This window comes from Ziziphus jujuba, chromosome 10 (assembly GCF_031755915.1).
Source record: "Ziziphus jujuba cultivar Dongzao chromosome 10, ASM3175591v1".
Lineage (NCBI taxonomy): Eukaryota > Viridiplantae > Streptophyta > Magnoliopsida > Rosales > Rhamnaceae > Ziziphus > Ziziphus jujuba.
The window spans coordinates 3,093,332-3,114,870 of NC_083388.1; the positions used below are offsets into that span (position 1 = coordinate 3,093,332).

The 21,539-nt window shown below is 36.8% G+C and overlaps 5 protein-coding genes across 7 annotated transcripts; 3 read left to right on the plus strand and 2 right to left on the minus strand.

Annotated features, from left to right (window-relative positions):
* Positions 1-1,725: 1,725 nt before the first annotated feature.
* LOC107410306 (probable leucine-rich repeat receptor-like protein kinase At1g35710) lies at positions 1,726-3,164 on the plus strand. The gene is made up of 3 exons (XM_025070420.1): positions 1,726-1,843; positions 1,932-2,657; positions 2,776-3,164. The coding sequence occupies exons 1-3, from the start codon at positions 1,726-1,728 to the stop codon at positions 3,162-3,164; spliced, it is 1,233 nt and encodes a 410-aa protein (XP_024926188.1).
* An 8,978-nt stretch (positions 3,165-12,142) lies between these two features.
* On the plus strand, positions 12,143-14,139 carry LOC107410305 (probable leucine-rich repeat receptor-like protein kinase At1g35710). The gene is made up of 3 exons (XM_016017720.3): positions 12,143-12,187; positions 12,590-12,998; positions 13,376-14,139. Exons 1-3 carry the CDS (start codon positions 12,143-12,145, stop codon positions 14,137-14,139), a joined length of 1,218 nt encoding a protein of 405 aa, XP_015873206.3.
* A 562-nt stretch (positions 14,140-14,701) lies between these two features.
* On the plus strand, positions 14,702-15,400 carry LOC107410304 (MDIS1-interacting receptor like kinase 2-like). Its single transcript, XM_016017718.1, has 2 exons — positions 14,702-14,990; positions 15,075-15,400. The coding sequence occupies exons 1-2, from the start codon at positions 14,702-14,704 to the stop codon at positions 15,398-15,400; spliced, it is 615 nt and encodes a 204-aa protein (XP_015873204.1).
* A 340-nt stretch (positions 15,401-15,740) lies between these two features.
* Positions 15,741-18,474, minus strand: LOC125420905 (DNA polymerase zeta processivity subunit). Of its 3 annotated transcripts, none has more exons than XM_048468273.2 (6): positions 18,332-18,474; positions 18,175-18,255; positions 17,831-17,943; positions 16,687-16,876; positions 16,223-16,427; positions 15,741-15,984 (listed from the first exon to the last, which is right to left on the minus strand). In XM_048468273.2, the coding sequence occupies exons 1-5, from the start codon at positions 18,360-18,362 to the stop codon at positions 16,228-16,230; spliced, it is 615 nt and encodes a 204-aa protein (XP_048324230.2). In that variant the 5' UTR covers positions 18,363-18,474; the 3' UTR covers positions 15,741-15,984; positions 16,223-16,227. The 3 variants fall into 3 exon arrangements, with proteins under 3 accessions (XP_048324230.2, XP_048324229.2, XP_060667894.1); XM_048468272.2 differs by having other exon boundaries at positions 15,741-16,044; XM_060811911.1 differs by having other exon boundaries at positions 15,741-16,085.
* A 705-nt stretch (positions 18,475-19,179) lies between these two features.
* LOC125420904 (F-box/kelch-repeat protein At5g26960) lies at positions 19,180-21,177 on the minus strand. The gene has a single exon (XM_048468270.2). The coding sequence runs from the start codon at positions 20,744-20,746 to the stop codon at positions 19,499-19,501; it is 1,248 nt and encodes a 415-aa protein (XP_048324227.2). The 5' UTR covers positions 20,747-21,177; the 3' UTR covers positions 19,180-19,498.
* Between the last annotated feature and the right edge of the window lie 362 nt (positions 21,178-21,539).

The following is a 21,539-nucleotide window of genomic DNA, read 5'->3' on the forward strand; positions in this document are numbered from 1 at the left end:
CTTTTTTGATGGTTTGTTTATGGTTAAATGTTTTCAACAAAGCTTTATATGTTGTTCTACATGAAAATTGTCTACATATATACAAGACTAATTTATTGGCAACAGAATATTTTCCAAATTTATTTGCAATTGCTGATTTCAAGTGTATGTCTAATATGTAAATATGTTTATTTTGCAGTTGTTTATGGAGGAGCCTTATTCTAAGGAATACGCTGACAACCAAAATTAAATGACTTCTCACAATAAGTTGGCTATACCGACTGGCCAACTAGTGTCCAAGTTAATAGGTATGAAAAGATAAATATAAAAGCTCTAATTTACCATCTAATTTTAATTTTTTGCACACATATACCATCTCATTTCAAATTTCACAAACTTCCATTCACATTTCAAATATTTAGCAAATAATTAATGGATACCCTTTTGCAAAAACAGAACTTAACATTGTGAAATTTGACAAATAAAAATAAAATAACAATAATGTTAGATTTATTAAAATGTTCATTAAATGATATGGTTGTATTTAATTAAAAAAAAAATTTCAATTTACTTATCAATTTATGAATATATCAATCAATAATAATTTAATATATATTATTTAATAAATAAATTTAATTAATATTTTAGTATCTGCACTATTATTGTAAAAACAAATACCCCTTTTATATATAATAAGTAAATGTTTCAATATCATGTACATGTGACTCACACTTGTAGCTTCCAAATTAATTCCATTTTTTGTTCTAATTATTTCCTTTCACTTTCATTCATATAATAATGTAGAAGCTGACCTCGGTACACAAAAACTCAAAAGTGGGAATTAACTGACGCTTGTTTGCATTGAATTTTTCACAACCAACAAGGTAGTAACGCCCAAAAAAAAAAAATGTCTACGGTAAGATGAATATTACTCATTTCATGCGAAATAAAGTGACAACCATCCAAAACTAGCTAGCCAGCAACGTGAAAAAGCCTGAAATTATCATGATTTTGACGTTAACAAATAAATTAAAGAAGCACACCAAATATACGGCTGTCAGGACTTTTTGTGAACCACATGGTATCCATATTTTTCTTACGTTTATACATATAATAATTTCCTTTTAGATAGCTTGCTCAAAAAATATTAACTAGCTGGCTCATATTTCAAATCAGCAGCATGGCTTCCTTGTTTGCTATTCCACTGTCCGACAAACAAGTCTTTAAACTATTCTTGTTAAGGTTGTATAGGTACTGTCTAGTATTCCATCTTTCTGGTAATTCATCTTTCTTCAAGTGCACCATTTGTTGTGAGTGCAGCTAACAATGATAATGAAGAAGCTGCGGCTCTGATAAAATGGAAACTCAGCCTTGACAACAAAAGCCAACACTTTCTGTCTTCATAGCTACCCGGAGGCAGCAGAAGCAGCCATTGAAGTTGGGTTGGAGTTGCATGCCACAACGAGTCGAAAAGTATCAGCCATTTGAGCCTTTCCAACTCTGGTTTCAGCGGTACGCTTCAAAATCTCAGCTTCTCATCTTTTGCAAACCTTGTTAGTATTGATTTTGCAAATAACAGCCTTTATGGAGATATTCCTCTCAGCCTTTACAGCCTTTCCAAACTCACTCATCTGTCAATCATCGGTCTGGGATTCTTTCTCCCACAGTTGCAAATCTTCCAATCTCTCCTTTCTTCATCTCTCTCAGAATAACATCTCCGGAACAATTCCAAGAGAAATTGGGATAATGACAACTCTTAAGGAATTTTCGATCCACACTAATTCTTTTGGTGGCTCCATCCCTAAAGAAATAGGTAACATGAAGTTCTTGATGACACTTAGTTTACGTAATAACAACCTCACTGGTACTCTTCCTGCTTCTTTAGGTAACCTGACCAATTTAATATATCTTTTCATTTTTGAAACTAACATTTTTTGGACATATTCCTATAGAAATTGGAAATTTGGGAACGTTACACAACCTTCATCTTTATGCCAACCAACTCTCCGGAAGTATTCCTAGAGAAATTGGAAACTTAAGCAACTTACTAGTGCTTGACCTTAATTCCAATAATCTTTCTGGTTCATTTCCTGCTTCCATAGGAAACATGAGCAGTATATCCAGTATTTATCTTTATGACAATAGTCTTTCTGGACATATTCCCAGAGAAATTGGAAACTTGGCAAATTTACGGGATCTTCAGCTACTTACAAACCAATTTTCTGGAAAGATACCTACAGAAATAGAAAACTTGGTAAACTTAAGAACTCTTTTGATTTCTAAAAACCAATTTTCTGGAAAGATTCCAAGAGAACTAGGAAACCTGAGCAACTTAGAAATTCTTGACCTCAGTTTCAACAATCTCTCTGGCCCACTTCCTACTTCCATAGGAAAGTTGACCAATCTCAGTGAACTAGTTTTAATCCAAAACAAGCTTAATGGCTCTCTTCCGTCAACAATTAACAACTTGACTAGCATAAAGAATTTGCAATTGGCTATTAATAACTTCAATGGCCGGTTGCCGCAGCAAATATGTGGCAGTGGGTCACTTAAGGCTTTTAGTGCTAGTGAAAACCATTTTACAGGCCCAATTCCAAAAAGCTTGAAAAACTGCAGTAGACTTGTTAGACTTAGGCTGCACAGAAACCAACTCATAGGAAATCTAACAGAAGCTTTTGGTATATAACTTGGATCATATTGATCCAAGCGGTAATAAATTGCACGGTGAGGTTTCATGAAAATGGGGACGCTGCCACAATTTGACGAGCCTTAACTTCTCCAACAACAAAATTTCAGGTTTCATGCCACCTGAGCTTGGTAAGGCAACTCAGCTACATGTACTTGATTTGTTCTCAAATCATCTATCAGGAAATATTCCAGAGGAACTGGGAAGTTTGAAGTTATTGCTCATACTTATGCTAAGTTGCAATCAGCTATCTGGAAAGATTCCTCACAGTACCGGAATGCTAGCTGATCTGGAGAATTTAAACTTGGCATCAAACAACCTAAGTGGTTCCATTACTAAAGAACTTGGAGGGTGCTTGAAGTTGATAACAATGAATTTGGAAAACAATAAATTTGAGAGGAGTGTTCCTCGGGAGATAGCTAATATATACTCACTTGAAAACCTTGATCTCAGTTCAAATTTGCTAAGTGGAAAGATACCACCACAGCATGCACAATGAAACGTTTAGAAATGCTGAAGATCTCTCATAATAATCTTTCTGGATCCATTCCATCCAATTTTGACGAACTGGTGAGCTTGACAATGTTTGACATGTCCTTCAACCAATTGGAGGGTCCAATTCCTAATTCCAAAGCCTTCCACGAGGCTCCGTTTGAAGCATTCAGAAACAATAAAGGCTTGTGTGGTAATGCCACTGGTTTGCAGCTTTGCCCACCAATGACTCCAAATACTCATGGTAAAGAGGGCAACAAAGTGAACATATTGATCATATTAGTCCTTGCTTTCTGCAGCCTATTTCTTCTATCCATTTTTGTAATTCGATACATTCATTATAGAAGAAGAGTGAGGAAAACAAACAATGCAGATGAGGATGCAACACAAAATCAAAATCCTTTCTCAATATGGAGCTATGATGGGAAAATGGTGTATGAGAACATCATTGAAGCAACCGAGGAATTCAACTCCAAACATTGCATTGGAGAGGGAGGAACTGGGAGGGTTTACAAGGCATAGTTAAGCATTGGTCAAATTGTTGCTGTGGAGAAGCTGCATGCAAGTACAGATGGTGATCATAAGATGTCTCAATATCTCAAAGCTTTTACAAGTGAAATTCAAGCATTAACACAAATCCGACATCGAAACATTGTGAAGCCATATGGGTTTGTTAAATAAATTAATAATTGTAGACTTAGCATAATCAATTACTCACTTACAGGTCCTATTTATGTCATTAATGGAACTGGCTTATTTTATTATTTTGTAGTACGGTCCTTGGTCACACATTCTCTATAAAACTCCAGTTGGCCCATTGGACTGGAGGACCAACTCTCTTTATAAGCCCAATGACTTACTCATATTTTTTCTAGTATTATTATATTATTAAATTATTAGTATTTTATTTGTGTTAAAATTAATGGGTAAGTGTGACTTGCAAAGACTATAAAAGGTCTAGGACAAGCAAACAAATATATGTCATACGTTATTTTGATATTAGAGTTTTCAGATATCTGAGAGTGGTTTGAGATGAGTATGTCCATAGGCACTACTTTACATTGTTTTCTATTTTGCAGGATTAAAGATTTAATTTATCAATGGCTGCGTTTAGAGGTTAGTAATTTATGATTTATAGAATTTATTATGTATATTTAGATCCGTAAAATTCTAACATTGTTCACATCGAAGGCACTCACTTTTGGTTTACGAGTTCAGGGAAGGTGAAAGCTTGCAAAATGTACTCATGAACAATGATGTAGAGGCAAGAGCTTTTGGTTGGAACAAAAGGGTAAACATTGTGAAAGGTGTGGCAAATGCATTGTCTTATATGCACCATAACAGCTCACTGCCTATAATCCGTCAAGATATATCATCCCTAAACATCCTACTCAATAAAGAACATGATGAAGCTCATGTTTCTGATTTTGGGACAACCAAGATTCTCAAACCTGACTCATCCAACTGAACTTCGTTTGCCGGAACTTTTGGATATGCTACTCCAGGTCAATAATGTTTTATCTATACAATATTGCATACTCTAATTTTTAGTTTCTTTTTAAATAATTCAATGGTGTTTATCAAAATTTGCAGAACTTGCTTATGCTATGGGAATGACCAAGAAATGTGATATGTATAGCTTCGGAGTGGTGACATTGGAGGTGCTTATTGGGAAGCATCCTGAAGACCTCATTTCATCTCTATTGTCGTTGTCCTCGTCATCATCTGCAACACTAGCTCATCATCAAGTAGCAGCAATGGATGTTTTGGATGTTTTGCTCAGGAGGTCTCAACTCAGACCCATCATTTGTCAAAGCCTTTATCTTTGCTTACACTTAGAGAGCTGCTTGATTTCAATGATTTACCTTCTGATCGAATACATATGAATGTTGTTTTTCTTGTATATATGCGTTTTATTTTGTTTTGTTCTTATTTTTCTTTTTGTAGACCTAAATTTGAAATATGTGTTCTGAAGGCATACCAATAAAGCCAATTTTGTGAATAAATATTTGCTAATTTATCTCAATTGCATGTATTAAGGTGATATAAACTTATATATATATATATGTATATATACAGTCCGTCTATGGTCCGGACAGTTCTCATGCGGACCACAGTATTGGTAACAGTTTTTCATAGTATTGGTGACGATTTTCTAAAAAACCGTCATTAATACTATGAAAAACCGTCACTAATACTACGGTCATCATGTGGATCGTCCTCACCATAGAATTTCCATGTATATATATATTAACTTTCAAATTATAAATTATTTTATTTATTTAGTGATTTTATAAAATAAAAATAATGAAATGTTTTATTATGCCTAAGCTTCAATAAACACGCCAATATTCCTAAAACTTAAAGTTTAACCTTGCCATCTTACAAAAACCTTATGCATTTTATAACCTTGGGATTATATTGATCTAAGTTGTTGGTATATATCCACAATAGCATAAGCATTTTACGTTGGAAAGTTCATGTCAATATTAAACTTAAGAATAGCAATTACATTTTCGAAGCGCTTTAATATCTCGAATACAAATGAAAAATTGGCGAATGAAAATGTTTTCGCACCAAAAAATTGATATTTTTTTGTTAAAATTAATAATAACTTATTAAGTTAATATAAATAATAAAGTACTTATCAGTCGAATTACGAAGTACTCTTATTTATTTATTTGAACAATGTCAAGTTACAATGACGTAGCTTATTACAAGCTAAGTGAGTTTCTAAAAGAGCAGGTCTCTTACCTATGTGAATGTATGGTTGTTTTATGCCTGCCTCTTCTCGAAGCTGTGATATAGTGGAGACAACTCACCCACTTGACCACGGAACTAGAAGGTCGGGAATGTGTATAAAGGATAATTTGCCATCTAAATTTTAATTTTTTGCACATATATATAGTCTCATTTCAAATTTCACAAACTTCCTTTCACATTTCAAATATATAGCAAGTAATTAATGCGTACTCCTTTGAAAAAATAGAACTTAAACATCGTGAAATTTGACAAATAAAAATAAAAATAAATAACAATCGTACATATAAAGTAAATGTTTATCATACATATGACTCACACATATAGCTTCCAAATTAAGTTCCATTTCTTGTTCTAATTATTGTTTCCTTTCAATTTCGCTGTCTTTCATATAATAATATAGAAGCTGACCTCGCTGTTTGTGAAACAAAAACATCCAAAGCTTGCTTAATTGACTTTGGCACAACAAACAAGATAGTAAGCCCAAAAAAAAAAAAAAAAAATTATTGAAAGGTCTACGGTATTATTCGTTTTATGGGGAAATAAAGTTACAACCATCCACGTTTATGCTTTGTGAAGTCTCGGTATATAGTGGAAAGCTCCGCACTCACCGGTAGCTTTGGTTGCCTGCCACTTGGCCCTTTAAAAAGAATAGGAGAAAGAGATGGAGTCCGTACCTTGGTTGCCTGCCACTTGGCCCTTTGAAACCAATTGATTCAAGCTCAATTACAGACGGCTAAAGGAAAAGTTCTCAAAAGAATGAAGATCAAATTAGTGTCAAAGTGAGCTCGAGATAGCCGCCTGACGAGAAGAGAGGACACCCGGTGAAGTTCTTTTCACACTCCAGCCCAAAACTGGAGCTAACTAGCTAGCTAGCAACGTAAAGCCTTGAAATTATCATGATTTTGACGTTAACAATTAAATTGAAGAAGCACATCAAATATACAGTAGGCAGGACTTTTTGTGAACCACATGGTATCCTTATTTTTCTTACGTTTATACATATAATAATTTCCTTTCAGATAGCTAGCTCAAATAATTTTAATATTTATACATGGGAGATCATGCAGTAGTAGTTTATAATAGCTAGCTAGCTGGCTTATATTCAAATCAGCAGCATGGTTTCCTTGTTTGCCAATCCACTGTCCACCAAACACCAACTTAATTTTTTCTTGTTAAGCTTCTATACTTTCTGTCTAATAATATTCCATCTTTCTGGTTCATTTTTCTTCAAAACTGCACCAGTATTTGTTGTTGGTGCAGTTAACAGTAATAAGATTAATGAAGAAGCAGCAGCTCTGATAAAATGGAAACTCAGCCTTGACAACCAAAGCCAACATGTCCTGTCTTCATGGCTACTCAGAGATAGCAGCAGCAGCAGCCATTGCAGTTGGGTTGTCTTTGAAACTTAATTCAATACAGAACTCATCACAGCAAGCATATAGAAAGAAACAAACAAGAAGAATCACACAAAGAACACACAAATTTTACGAGGTTCGGTCTAGAAATGACCTACATCCTCGGTGAACTCCATCCAAGAAGTTCTTGCACTGTGAACAAAACAGATACACCTTTGCAGCAGTTTCTCTCTTGATTTTACAGATTCTCTACACCCATAAACCACACCAGAAACCCCTTTACAACCTCTCTCTTTCTCACAAATCACTCACCCAGAATGATCCTAAACAATACCAAGAGAAAGAGAAATACAAAGAGAAAGAGGCTACAAGAAGAAAAGAGAAAACCAGAAGAAAAACTTTGATCGAGAACTAGCTGCTTCTATCATCTGTTTTTCTGTTTCTGCAGTTAAACCATTATTTATAAACCTCCAAAACAGAAAACTAACCGCTGACTCATCCTAACCACTTCCTTAAGTGCAACGGCACCGTTTCACAACTAATGCTTAAAAGAAACGTTAACTTTGACCATCTCTCAATTGAATCACAACCAGCATACTCCACCTTGATTCAAGTGAGAGGATAATTTGTGTGCAAGACTCCTTGGACTTCGCAGTTCACTGACTTAAGCTATCAACCAGGTTCAACTCTTAGCAAACTTTTGCAAATTTCAAGTTTGCTAACTGGAAGCACTTTAGTTCCCATATCTGCTGGATTATGTGCTGTTGCAATTTTCTCCAAGCCAATAACTCCTTCATTCACAACATCTCTTATGAAATGGTACTTCACCTCAACATGCTTTGTTTGATCATGATAAACCGGATTTTTACACAAATGAATTGAGCTTTGACTGTCTGAAAATACAGTAACTTCACCCTCTAAAAGCTTCAATTCTTGTAGCAAACCCTTTAACCATAAAGCATCTTTCATAGCTTCTGCAATAGCTATATATTCAGCTTCGGTTGATGATAATGCCACCCTTGGTTGTAGCCTAGACTTCCAGCTGACACAATTATTGCAAAGTGTAAATACATAAGAACTAGTTGACCTTCTTCTATCTCTGTCACCTGCATAATCAGAGTCTACATATCCTTTGAGAACCACACATTCTTTGCAGTGACTAAACATCAAGCCAACATCACAAGTCCCCTTAAGATATTTTAGAAGCCATTGAAGAGCCTCCCAATGTTTTCTTCCAGGATTTGCCATATATCTACTAAGAACACTGATTCCATGAGCTAGATCAGGCCTTGTACAGATCATAACGTACATGACAGACCCTATTGCACTTGCATAAGGCACATTACTCATGTCTTTTTCTTCTTCTTCGGTTTGAGGACACAAACTGGCAGATAGCTTGAAATGATTCCCAAGTGGTACATTTGTTGAATTTGTAGCACTCATTGAAAACTTAGACAATATTTTCTGAATATAACTTTTCTGATTCAAGAAAAGCTGATTCTTCAATCTGTCCCTTTCAATACTCATGCCTAAAATTTTCTTTGCTGGTCCAAGCTCCTTCATGTCAAATTCAGCCTTCAACTCATCCTTAATATCCTTGATATTCTTCATATTTTGACCAGTTAATAGCATATCATCTACATATAAAAGTAAATAGACTGATTCATGATAGTTTTCACCTTTGTAGTATAGACAACTATCATAGCTGCTCCTCTTAAAACCAACTTTTAACACATAAGTGTCAAATCTCCTATACCACTATCGAGGAGACTGCTTCAAACCATATAATGATCTCTTCAGCAAGCAAACCATCTCCTTATTTGAGTTTGAGATCTCAAAACCTTCAGGTTGCTTCATATATATAATCTCATCAAGCTCACCATGCAAAAATGTTGTTTTCAGCTCCCAGTTGAAATGAGCAACTAATGATAAAATCATCCTAATAGTTGTGTATTTCACCACAGGTGAGAAAATTTCAGTATAATCTATCCCTTGTACCTGTGTGAATCCCTTGGCAACTAATCTTGCCTTAAATCTAACTGGATCAGCACTTGCTATCCCCTCTTTCACTCTAAAAATCCACTTGCAGTCAACTACTTTCTGAGTTGCAGGTTTAGGAACCAACACCCATGTCTTATTCTTGTGTAAAGACTCCAATTCTTCCAACATAGATTTATACCACAATCTGAAATGCTTACTCTTCATAGCTTCAGAATAGGACTTAGGTTCCTCATCAGCAAGTTCCTGAAAACATACTAGAGCAAACATAGTGGAGTTAGAAGAAATAAATTTGACAGGGGGTTTTACCACTCTCCTTTGCCTATCTCTGGTCAGCTGGTAATGCTGTAGAGGATTTGTGCTTTCAGCAATTGATTCTTCTTCAGTTTCTTAATCTGGTTGCTCATTTTCAGATTCTGAAAGTTGTGTTTCAGCTTCAGCTTCCACTTGGATTGTTTGGTCCTCCTTTGCCTTCATATATGGCTCCACCTCAAACTGAACTGACTTATCTTTGGTGGAAATTTCAATCCCTGCATCTTTATTACTCAAGCAAGGCATAATATTTTCATTAAAAATAACATCCCTACTTATTATGGTTTTAAAACCTTTCAAGTCTCTTGCCCACAGCCTATAGCCTTTAACTCCCTCGGGATAACCTAGAAAAACACACTTCAATGATCTAGGTTCAAGTTTCCCTTCACTTTGATGAGCATATGCTGCACATCCAAAGATTTTTAGCCTAGTATAATCTGCTGGTTTGCCTGTCCACATTTCTTCAGGAGTTTTGAATTCTATAGCTGTTGATGGACATCTATTAACCAAATAAGTTGTTGTCATAATAGCTTCACCCCAAAATGGTTTTGGTAGACCAGAACTTAGCAACATGCACCTAACCTTGTCTAGTAAGGTCCTGTTCATCCTCTCAGCAACTCCATTTTGCTGAGGTGTATAACTAACTGTTCTATGTCTAAGAATTCCAATTTCTTTGCAGAAATTGTCAAATTCTAGATTACAAAATTCTAGCCCATTATCAGTTCTTAACACTTTCAATTTTTTTCCTGTTTGGTTTTGAACTAAAGAGTGCCAATGTTTAAATTTAACAAAAGCATCACTTTTATTTTTTAACAGAAAAACCCAAACTTTTCTGGAAAAGTCATCAACAATTGAAAGAAAGTACCTGTTACCTCCATGTGTAGGTGTGCTAGCTGGTCCCCATAAATCTGCATGTGCATAGTCCAGTATTGAGGTAGCTTTATGTGTTCCTAGCTTGAAACTCAACCGATGTTGCTTCCCCAATATGCAGTGTTCACAAAATTCCATCTTGCTGATTTTGTTCTTGCCAAACAGCCCTTGCTTGTTGAGAATCTGCAGGCCTTTCTCACTGATATGTCCCAATCTTTTATGCCAAAGTTGGGTTTCATCTGGACTTGAAGTTATAGCTGCTGCATTAGTTCCAGTTACTGTTTTTCCTTGTAGAACATACAATCCATTTCTCTTGAGTCCTCTCATGACAGTAAGAGCACCTTTGCTGATCTTCATGGACCCATTTTCAGACTTACAACTATAACCAGATTCATCCAAGACTCCAAGTGAAATGAGATTTCTTTGCAGCTCAGGAACAAACCTTACATTGCTCAAGATCCTTATCACTCCATCACTCATTCTAATAGGAATATCTCCTATTCCAGTCACATTACAAGCTTGATTATTGCCTAACAGCACTTGACCACCATTTAAGTTTCGAAAATTAACAAACCACTCTTGTCTTGGACACATATGAAAGGTACATCCAGAATCCAAAATCCATTCTTGACTGGTTTGATCCATTGAGACAGCCAAGACATCTCCAATGTCATCCTCATTGCTTACTACGGCAGCATCTCCATTTTCAGAATGTTTCTCTCTATTTTCTTTATTTATCCTCTTGTAGCAATCTTTAATGAGATGACCTTCTTTCTGGCAATAATAACACTTCCTTCCTCTGTTTCTTGACTTAGATCTAGACTTGTCTCTAGATTTGCCCCTGAAATGGTTATTATAGCCTTTTGAAGTTCTAACAGGATTTCTTCCTCTAGTAATCAGACCTTCCCCACTAGTGTCTGGCCTCTCAATCTTCATTTCCAACTCTTTTGCTCTCAACGAATTTATGACAATATCAGTGGTCAAAATCTCTCTTCCATATTTAATTGCATTTTTAATATCCTTATAACTATCTGGAAGAGAATTTAATAAAATCACTGCATGATGTTCATCAGTGAACTTTTCATTACAGTTGGCCAGATCTAAACCCAATTTGTTAAATTCATCAAGATTCTCCTTTAAATCCTTTGATGGATTCATCTTGAAACCAAAAATTTTTTCCAGGAAGTATATTTTATTTGGCGGTGATTTAACAAAATATAATTGCTCTAATCTACTCCAGATTTGAGAAGTGGTCTTAGAATCATTTACCTTCCTCAAGATGCTGTCAGATAGATGTAAAATGATGGTGCTGTAGGCAATTTCATCCATGTCTTTTCTTTGCTCTTCTGTGAGACTCTCTGGAAAAGACCCATCTATGGCTTTGGCCACTTTTTGTTGCACCAGAACTGCTTTCATCTTCTGCCTCCATAAGAGAAAGTCTCCTTTCCCATTAAAGACCTCTAACTCTACCTTGGAACCCATTTAGCTTGCTGGTTCGTCACTTAGGAATTTCCTCAAACAAATGGCAGGCACACGTTTCTTTCTTGTGAATGAGTATACAAGAATGCTCTAATACCACTATTGAAACTTAATTCAATACAGAACTCATCACAGCAAGCATATAGAAAGAAACAAACAAGAAGAATCACACAAAGAACACACAAATTTTACGAGGTTCGGTCTAGAAATGACCTACATCCTTGGTGAACTCCATCCAAGAAGTTCTTGCACTGTGCACAAAACAAATACACCTTTGCAGCAGTTTCTCTCTTGATTTTACAGATTCTCTACACCCATAAACCACACCAGAAACCCCTTTACAACCTCTTTCTTTCTCACAAATCACTCACCCAGAATGATCCTAAACAATACCAAGAGAAAGAGAAATACAAAGAGAAAGAGGCTACAAGAAGAAAAGAGAAAACCAGAAGAAAAACTTTGATCGAGAACTAGCTGCTTCTATCATCTGTTTTTCTGTTTCTGCAGTTAAACCATTATTTATAAACCTCCAAAACAGAAAACTAACCGCTGACTCATCCTAACCACTTCCTTAAGTGCAACGGCACCGTTTCACAACTAATGCTTAAAAGAAACGTTAACTTTGACCATCTCTCAATTGAATCACAACCAACAGGTTGGAGCTGCTTGCGAGTCAACAAGTATCACCCATTTGAACCTTTCCAACTCCGGTTTGAGTAGTACGCTTCAAAATCTCAGCTTCTCCTCTTTTCCCAACCTTATTAGTATCGACTTTGCTAATAACAGCATTTATAGAGACATTCCTCGTAGCCTTTACAGCCTTTCCAAACTCACTCATCTTGAGTTGTCAATCAATCGTCTCTCTGGCTTTATTTCTCCTGCTCTTGCAAATCTTTCCAGTCTCTCCTTTCTTGATTTGTCTCAGAATCAGATCTCCGCAACAATTCCAAGAGAGATTGGAAATTTGAGAAGCTTAGGAGTGATTGAACTTAGTGCCAATAATCTCTCTGGTGCACTTCCTGTTTCGTTAGGAAATTTGAGCAGTATATCTAGTATTAATCTAGGTGACAATAGCCTTTTAGGACATATACCAGAAGAAATTGGAAACTTGGGACAGTTACGAAATTTTTAGCTTTCTAACAACCAATTATCGGGAAACATTCCCAAAGAAATTGGGAAATTGAGCAACTTAAGAAATCTTGAACTTAATGCCAACAATCTCTCTCGCCCACTTCCTGCATCCATAGGAAACTTGACAAATCTAAATGTACTAAGTTTAATCCAAAACAAACTCCATGGCCCTCTTCCTTCAACAATGCATAACTTGACCAGCTTGAGTAATTTGCAATTGCCTATGAATAACTTCACTGGCAAATTGCCGGAACAAATTTGTGGTGGCAAATCACTTGTACGTTTTCCGCCAGCGAAAACCACTTTACAGGTCCAATCCCAAAAAGCTTGAAAAACTGCAGTAGCCTTTTTAGACTTAGGCTTTATTGGAACCAACTGACGGAAAATGTAACAGAAGCTTTCGGTATATACCCAAACTTGGATCATATTGATCTAAGTGGAAATAAGTTGCACAGTGAGGTTTCACCGAAGTGGGGGCATTGCCACAATTTGACAAGCCTCAACTTCTCCAACAACCAAATATCAGGTTCCATACCACTTGAGCTTGCTAATGCAACTCGGCTACAAGTGCTTGACCTCTCCAAAAATCGTCTCCCTGGAAATATTCCAGAAGAACTGGGAAGCTTGGAGTTAACGCTCAAACTTATGCTCAATGGAAATCAACTATCTCGAGAGGTTCCTAAGAGAATCGGAATGCTAGCTGATCTTAAGTACTTAAACTTGGCAGCAAACAATCTAAGTGGCTCAATTCCAAAAGAATTTGGAGGGTGCTTCAAGTTGATACAGTTGAATTTGGAAAATAATAAATTAGAGGGAAATATTCCTAGGGAGATGGCTAATATGTGCTTTCTTGAGAACCTTGATCTAAGTTCAAACTTGTTGAGCGGAGAGATACCACCACAGCTTGCGCAAATGAAACGGTTGCAAACTCTAAATCTCTCACACAATAATTTTTTTGGTTCCATTCCACCCAATTTTGATGAAATGATGACCTTGACAATGATAGATATCTCCTTCAACCAGTTGGCTGGTCCTATTCCTAATTCCAAAGCCTTCCGTGAAGCTCCCCTTTGAAGCTTTCAAAAACAACAAAGGCTTATGTGGTAATCCCACTGGTTTGCGGCTTTGCCCCTCAACGGCTCAAAAATCTCATGGAAAAAATGAAAACAAAGTCGACATATTGATTATGTGGATCCTGGTTTTCTGCAGCCTATCTCTTCTGTCTATTTTTGCAATTATATACATTCATCTTCGAAGAAGGGTGAGCAAAACAAACAACCCAGATGAGGATGCAACATAAAATCAAAATCTTTTCTCAATATGGAGATACGATGGGAAAATGGTGTATGAGAACATCATTGTATGAGAACATCATTGAAGCAACTGAGGAATTCGACTCCAAACATTGATTGGTGAGGGAGGAACTGGGAGGGTTTACAAGGCAGAGTTAAGCACTGGTCAAATTGTTGCTGTGAAAAAGCTGCATGCAAATACATATGGTGATCATCAAATGTCTCAGTATCTTAAAGCTTTTACAAGTGAGATTCATGCATTAACACAAATCCGATATCGAAACATTGTGAAGCTATATGGGTTTTCTTCACATTGAAGGCACTCATTTTTGGTTTATGATTTCATGGAAGGTGGAAGCTTGCGAAATGTACTCATGAACAATGATGCAGAAGCAAGAGCTTTTGGTTGGAACAAAAGGGTAAACATTGTGAAAGGTGTGGCAAATGCATTGTCCTATATGCACCATGATTGCTCCCCGTCTATGATCCATCGAGATATATCATCCCAAAATATTCTGCTGAAAGCAGAACATGATAAAGCTCTTGTTTCTGATCTCGGGACAGCTAGGCTTTTCAAACCTGACCCACTTAACTGGACTTCATTTGCCGGAACTTATGGATATGCAGCTCCGGGTAAATAAAATTTTTATCTTATTATAATTATTAGTTTCTTTTATATATTGTTATTAATTCAATGGTGTTGATCCAATTTAACAGAACTTGCTTATAAAATGGAAGTGAATGAGAAATGCAATGTGTATAGCTTTGGATTTGTGACATTGGAGATACTCATGGGGAAGCATCCAGGAGATCTCACCTCATCTTTGTTGCCTTCATTGTCCCCATCATCTGCGACACTTGCTCATCATCAAATAGCTGAAATGAATGTTTTGGACCAGCGTTTGTCTCCTCCAACAAATGAAGAGGCTAGGAAAGTGCTCTGTCTCGTTAAGGTAGCAATAGCATGCTTGCACAGCTCTCCAAAATCTCGTCCGACAATGAAACAAGTTGCTCAAAAGATCTCATCAGAGACTCATATTTGAAGCCCTTATCTTACATTAAGGAGCTGCTTGATTTCAGTGATTGTACTTCCTGAATAAACATCATGTTTATCATTATGCCTTTTGTTTCTATTAAGGTCAGAATGTGGATGTGTTACTGGTTTCCCTTATACTTTGCTTTTTGGGGTTCATTTTGACTTTTTATACATGCATCATGTATGTGAGTTTACGGTGTAGAAGAAATAATAAATTTGACTATTTTAGCTGCTCAACCGATCTTAATCTAGCACATCAACTAACTACATGCGATCCTGTCAAAGCTTTCACGTGCAGTTTGAAAAATAAAGGAAATACGAAAATACAGGTGTGAACAAAAGTCATAGACAAAACACAGCAACTTGCTGGGACATAAAAAAATAAAATAAAATTCACTGAACATACAGATACCTCCAAATATTGGATTTCAGGAAAACCAAGCTCTGTATATTGATAATAGATTCACCAATCGCATCCCATGCCATTGGTAGCTACTCGTACACTAAAATAAATAAGGTACTTAACAGCTGGTTTGGTTCTATCATCATGGTGTACCATCCTCCGTAAATTACAATGTTGCCATCCACTTCCTGCTCTAAGCAAAGTCCATTTGCTATTTAAGCTAAGATTTCCAATTTTTGGCTTTATTTCTTCAAGGCAAAGCAAATAAAATTTATACCCAGATTACAATCTGAAAGGGTAGTATGTACATTATTTATACCCAGATTACAATCTGAAAGAGGTAGGGGAGAAAACAGGAACAAATCCGGAAAGGAATTTCATCATTTTCTTCGAAAGGCATAAACCAGTATTATACAGAGTTCTTACCTCTGTTAAGTCTTTGGTTCATCAGAAGTCGCATGTTCCAAGTATAACTGCACACTCAGAGGCTCACTGCTCATGGACTTGATTGGGGTGATAAATGGAGGTTGCTGCCACTGTTTTGTGTCTGTTGGGATCCATAACCCTGCATCCTTACTCATGCCTGCGTCCGGAAGGGATCGGAAATAAGCTGTTATCTCCCACCTGCAATCTATGAGAAAGAAATGCTCTCAAACATCATTTCGATCTCTAAACATTAAAAATACTAAATCCAAAGCATATTTCACTGGTGTAGCAAATACTTCAACATCAGATCAATACCAAGTAAAACCAAAAGTACTTGATACATAATGGCATGTTAAAATGGCTTAGAAAAGGGAAAAATAAATATTTGTAGTTTAAGATGCAGAGTTCAAAAACTGAAGCATACAAACCGAATACAAATGTAATACTGCATTTGACAGGGTTACCATGAGATAAAGCTCTTGTAAGGGGTTCGGAGACCGAAAGCTTGACCAAAAACGACCTAAGAGAGAACTCCAAGTCGGCTTCTTCAACCTTTGAGCCATAAGACTGGCTGATTACAAGTTTGAACATGAATCTTTCAATAGGTGTGTTGTCAGTGTTGAAGAAGATAACTGCTACTCTCTCTACCAGACCCTACTATTTCAGTGAAACTGAATGGTTAGAATATCAACAAAACAAAATAAAAATATAGGGTAAACCACATGGATGCATTTGTTCAGAAATTAGTACAGCTCATCTAAATCAGCCCTAAATAAGACTTTTTTGCCATGTTATTTGCGTAACAAACTTCATCACATGAAACTGTTTGAACCAAGACCATGTTCTAGACAAGTAATGTTCAAAAATATACCAAGAGGCAAACCATTATACAAACCATACACACATAGGATAAAAAAGTGAAGAAAATGCTCAAACATGCTCTTTAGGAAATAAAGAAAAAAGGTCTAATTACCAAAAAATTAAACAAAAAAAATTTAGGGTCATTTGGTCTGTGATGTAGAATTCAACCCTTTCCACGAACCCCGAGAAAGGATTTGGAATTTTATGGTTGTAATTTGTAAATTTATACTTTGTAAATTTATACATTATTCTTAATCGCAGTTAGTAATGAGGAAAAATAGACTAGCCAGCCTATAACCAGACCTACTTAAAATCCAGTCACTTCTTATTTAGAGCCAATCCCTTGGAACAAGTTTTGCAACTTTGATAACAGGGTCCTCACCAGTGGTCCACAAGAAGGTATCTTAAGAGCATGTTAGATAAGCATTTGAGGAGCTAAATGCTCAAGGTTACGGGAACATCACTAGTTGTTTTATGGTTCAATATTAAGTGGTCTTCTTTGATCTTAAGGTACCTTAAGCATTGCCAATAGCAGTAGTTTGAATAGGTTTTAGTTTGTTCTTTCTCACACAAATGCATCCACAGACAATCTTCAAATTCATAATCAATTTGGATTCTCATAGCATTTTTCAGTGTAAATAGTAAATGCCATATATCAAACAGAGGAAAAATAAAAATAAATATACAAAGTGATAGTTTTAAAAAAAAAAAAAAAAAAAAAATTGAAAAGGGGGAAAAATGACACACCTTTTGTACAAAAGGAAGAAGTCCAGAAACAGCTGAATGAATGTAATCCCTCAGCTCAGGATGACGAGCCCTCTGAACCACCAAATTCATATACCTCCTCCTTTCAAAAGCACCTTCAACCAAAACCCACCTCATCATCAGACCCAAACAATTGCCCTTAATTCAGTCAACTGACATATGAAATTCTTCTGAGAGTTTCAGTTGAGTTAAGGGGTTTTCCTTTCTTGAATCCCAATCGACGAAACATATATATATATATATATATAAAAGACCACAAATTATTTAAAGCAATTAAACGGAGAAAAGGTGTAAATCGATTAAATGAAATGAGATTAGAAGCAGACCAGTAGGATAAACTCCTTTGAGGAAAACAATTGAAGTGATTGCCACATCCAAGAACTCCACCAAAATTCGAGCTGCCCCATCTGAAGCACTTCCATTATTAGTTCAACAGAAACAAATATAGAATTGATAAAAAAATTAAAAAATAAAAATAAAAACCTTGGGAAGATTGACCATCTCTCGGTTCCATTCTCTACGAAAGTACTGCTTACAGAACGCAACTTGATTTTTCCCTCGACGTCCGTCTTCTAATTGGGACTCACTGTTTACAATTCTGGACTTTTTTTTTTTTTTTCCCCCAGCTGAAAATTCGAATTTTAGATCTTCTACCTCTTTCTCTGCTTCCTTTGAATGCCCTACAAACTTACAAAAACTTAAAACGGATAGACAAATGAGAATTTATAAATATATAAATATATGCTCTTTTTTTTCTTCTTTTTTTTTTTTTGCAAGAGGACTTTACATACTTTGGACATAAATTACCAACACCTTGGCTTTTTTTTTTTTTTTTTTTTCCTTCCTAAGAAAAAAATGGAAACATAAACTGGTAAACTAATTTATATTTTCTATTAAAATCCTAAAAATTCAGTTTTTAAGTACGATACCAATACTAAATATTTATTTGTATCTTTAAGTGCTACTAAAGTTCCCTCTTTTTTTTTTCTTTTTTTTTTTTAAGTTATAACTACCAAACACAAAAAGTTCCAATTTTTGTGATCTCTTATATCTTGTGGAATGCAACTTTATTTAAGTCTTATATTAATGCCCAAAACAGATGATAAATTAATTCATCATTCCACAAAGGCACAAAAGATGGAAGAAAAAGGCGATGACAAATCGGTTAAGGTATATTTATCAATATAAAATTGAATATCATTTACACCCAGTCACTGGTTGTTGAATCTGAGTTTACATAATTTCCTTAGACAATTTCAAAGCTTTTCCATTTTTTTTTAGGGTAAAAGAAACCAAAAAAAAAAAAAAAAAAAATTCTAAGCTTTGCTGGATAAGAAATAAGAAATTCTATGTTCAAGTTTTGTGAAAATCTCAGATGCCAAACAGACCAAATAATAAAATAATATCAAAGCCGTAAAGCAAAAATCTTTTTTCACAATGAAAGTGGGCCAATAAATTGGCTCTTGGACCCAGTCCCCAAGGAAAACTGACATAAAACGACACCGTCGCACACCTCCTCTTCCAAAGGTCAAAGATAAGCAACCACGTTCAACCACCATCATCACTGTCTGCTCGTTTCACTACAAGCGCATGTTAGAACAATCATTCGAGTTTTCCCTAAACATGTACCAAAAACCAATATACAACATCTTAGCACTCCGCACAGACACAAGCGGCGCGTCGTATCATCTCCGGCAGATTCGCCAATCTGCTCCACTCTCCGGCCACCGGATCGTATACCAGAACCAAGCCTTCCTTCAATCCTCTGGCGAACCTCCCACTCCTCCTCAACAAGTCGTCGATACACCCACTCACCTGGACCAACACCACTTTCTCTCCCACACCTACACAGGTGAACCTCACCGTGCTGTCCACCCTAATCTGCGCCGGCAGTGGCGGACTGCTTATCCTACACCACTCCCCGAATCCTCCGGAGGCACCCATTTTTCTCCTGGCGTCGAACCTCCATAAGGAAAGCTCCACCGCGTGGCTCGCCAGCACGTAGATGTATCCACCGGCTGCGCACGCTGCCACCACGCAGCCTCCGCCCGGAACCGCTCGGCTCCTCAGCCACTCTCGTGCTTCCACGTCGAACAAGTCCATGGAGCTCGCGTACAAGTGAGCCTCCGCCCCAGTGGTGGCGGCGCGTGACAGTTCGTTACCCGACGCGCCTAGTTTCAAACCTCCTATCACGTAGAACACACCATCAACCGAAGCACCGATGCATCCGTATCGACTCCTCGTGGCGTGAGTGACCACCACCCACTTGTCCTCCTCCGGATCGTACTCCTCCACGGCCGTTATCTTAGGCCCACCACCGGCGACGTAAATCTTGCCGGAAACCGCTGCGGCGGCGAATTTCTTTCGGGAGAACATCATCGGCGACCTTCCGGTGACCTTGCCGGTCCATGTGTCATACCGGAGGGTGGCATTGCGGCCAATGATGTAAATCCTAGGGCCAATAGCAGAGAGCCTCGCGTGGGAGGGGAATCCATGGAAAGTGGGAGGAGAAACGGCGTCGTTATCGGCGAGAAAGACAGAGACTTTCCAGATTGAATCGGTATCGAACCGCAGAGTTGCGGCGAAGAGAGCAGAATCAGCAGCTGAAACAGCGAACAAAGCGTGCTGAAGACGTCCGTGGTGGCGGCGGAAGTTGAAGAAGACCGGAGAGAGGAGGAGCTTGGCCCATCGGCGGCAGACGAGGGAGAGGGAAGGGATGGAAGAGGAATCGACTCTTGAGAGGCACTCAAGGAGGAGGTCATCGGGGAGAGAAGAGAGAGTAGTGACTGAACAATGGTGGTGGTGGAGGGAAACGACGGCGGAATTGTTGTCGTTGGGATTGGGGAAGCAAGATTTCATAAGCCATGAGAAATGGCGAGAATTGCAGGTCTCTGACATCAGAATCCGATGCCGTATGAATGAATGAATGAACAAACGAAATGAATGAATGTAATCACGGATGAGTGAGAAGGCAGACTTTCAGTTGGGATTTGATACAGAAGGTAAGGGACATTTTCGGAAAACGACTGTGAAGGGCTTCCTAAGAGTCAGAGGCACAGTGACGAACAGAGGAATTGTATGGTGGATTGCCGAGCATGAAAGCTCTCCATGCACCCTAATTGTCCAACCAAATCTCACCACTTGTCAATTCTTATTTCTGCATTTATTTCGGATTTTTTGGGACCACTTACGTTTGTTTTTTTTTTTTTTTTTTTTGGTGGGTCCGAAGAAAATATAATATAAATGTTTAATAAGAATTGTGTGTAATTATTTATGTGATTATAAAGTGAGCACGTGAACGTTATAGAAACGGTAATTTAAGAGATTTATTTAGTTTTAAAGAGGAATAAAGTTTTATTAACTTCAATATTTTAATGAAGTTCTTTAGTATTAAAGTTACGTAAGTAGAAGCTGTGACAGAATTTTATGTATCTTTTAATAAAATGTAAATATTGGTACGTTTGGAAAGAGGGAATTAGTTCATATAAAATTAGTTAAAACCAAAGCTTTTTAAAAAGCATTAATGAAAGTACAAGTATGAAGTTTTGGCTTACAAATAATAAGAGTATACGAAACATTAATTAATTTGTATAATAATTGAATGGACGCAAGGAAATATGGTTTCCTTAAAATTTTAAAGGAAAAAAAAGATTTGATGATGCAACTTTGTCTGATTATTTTTTTCAATGAA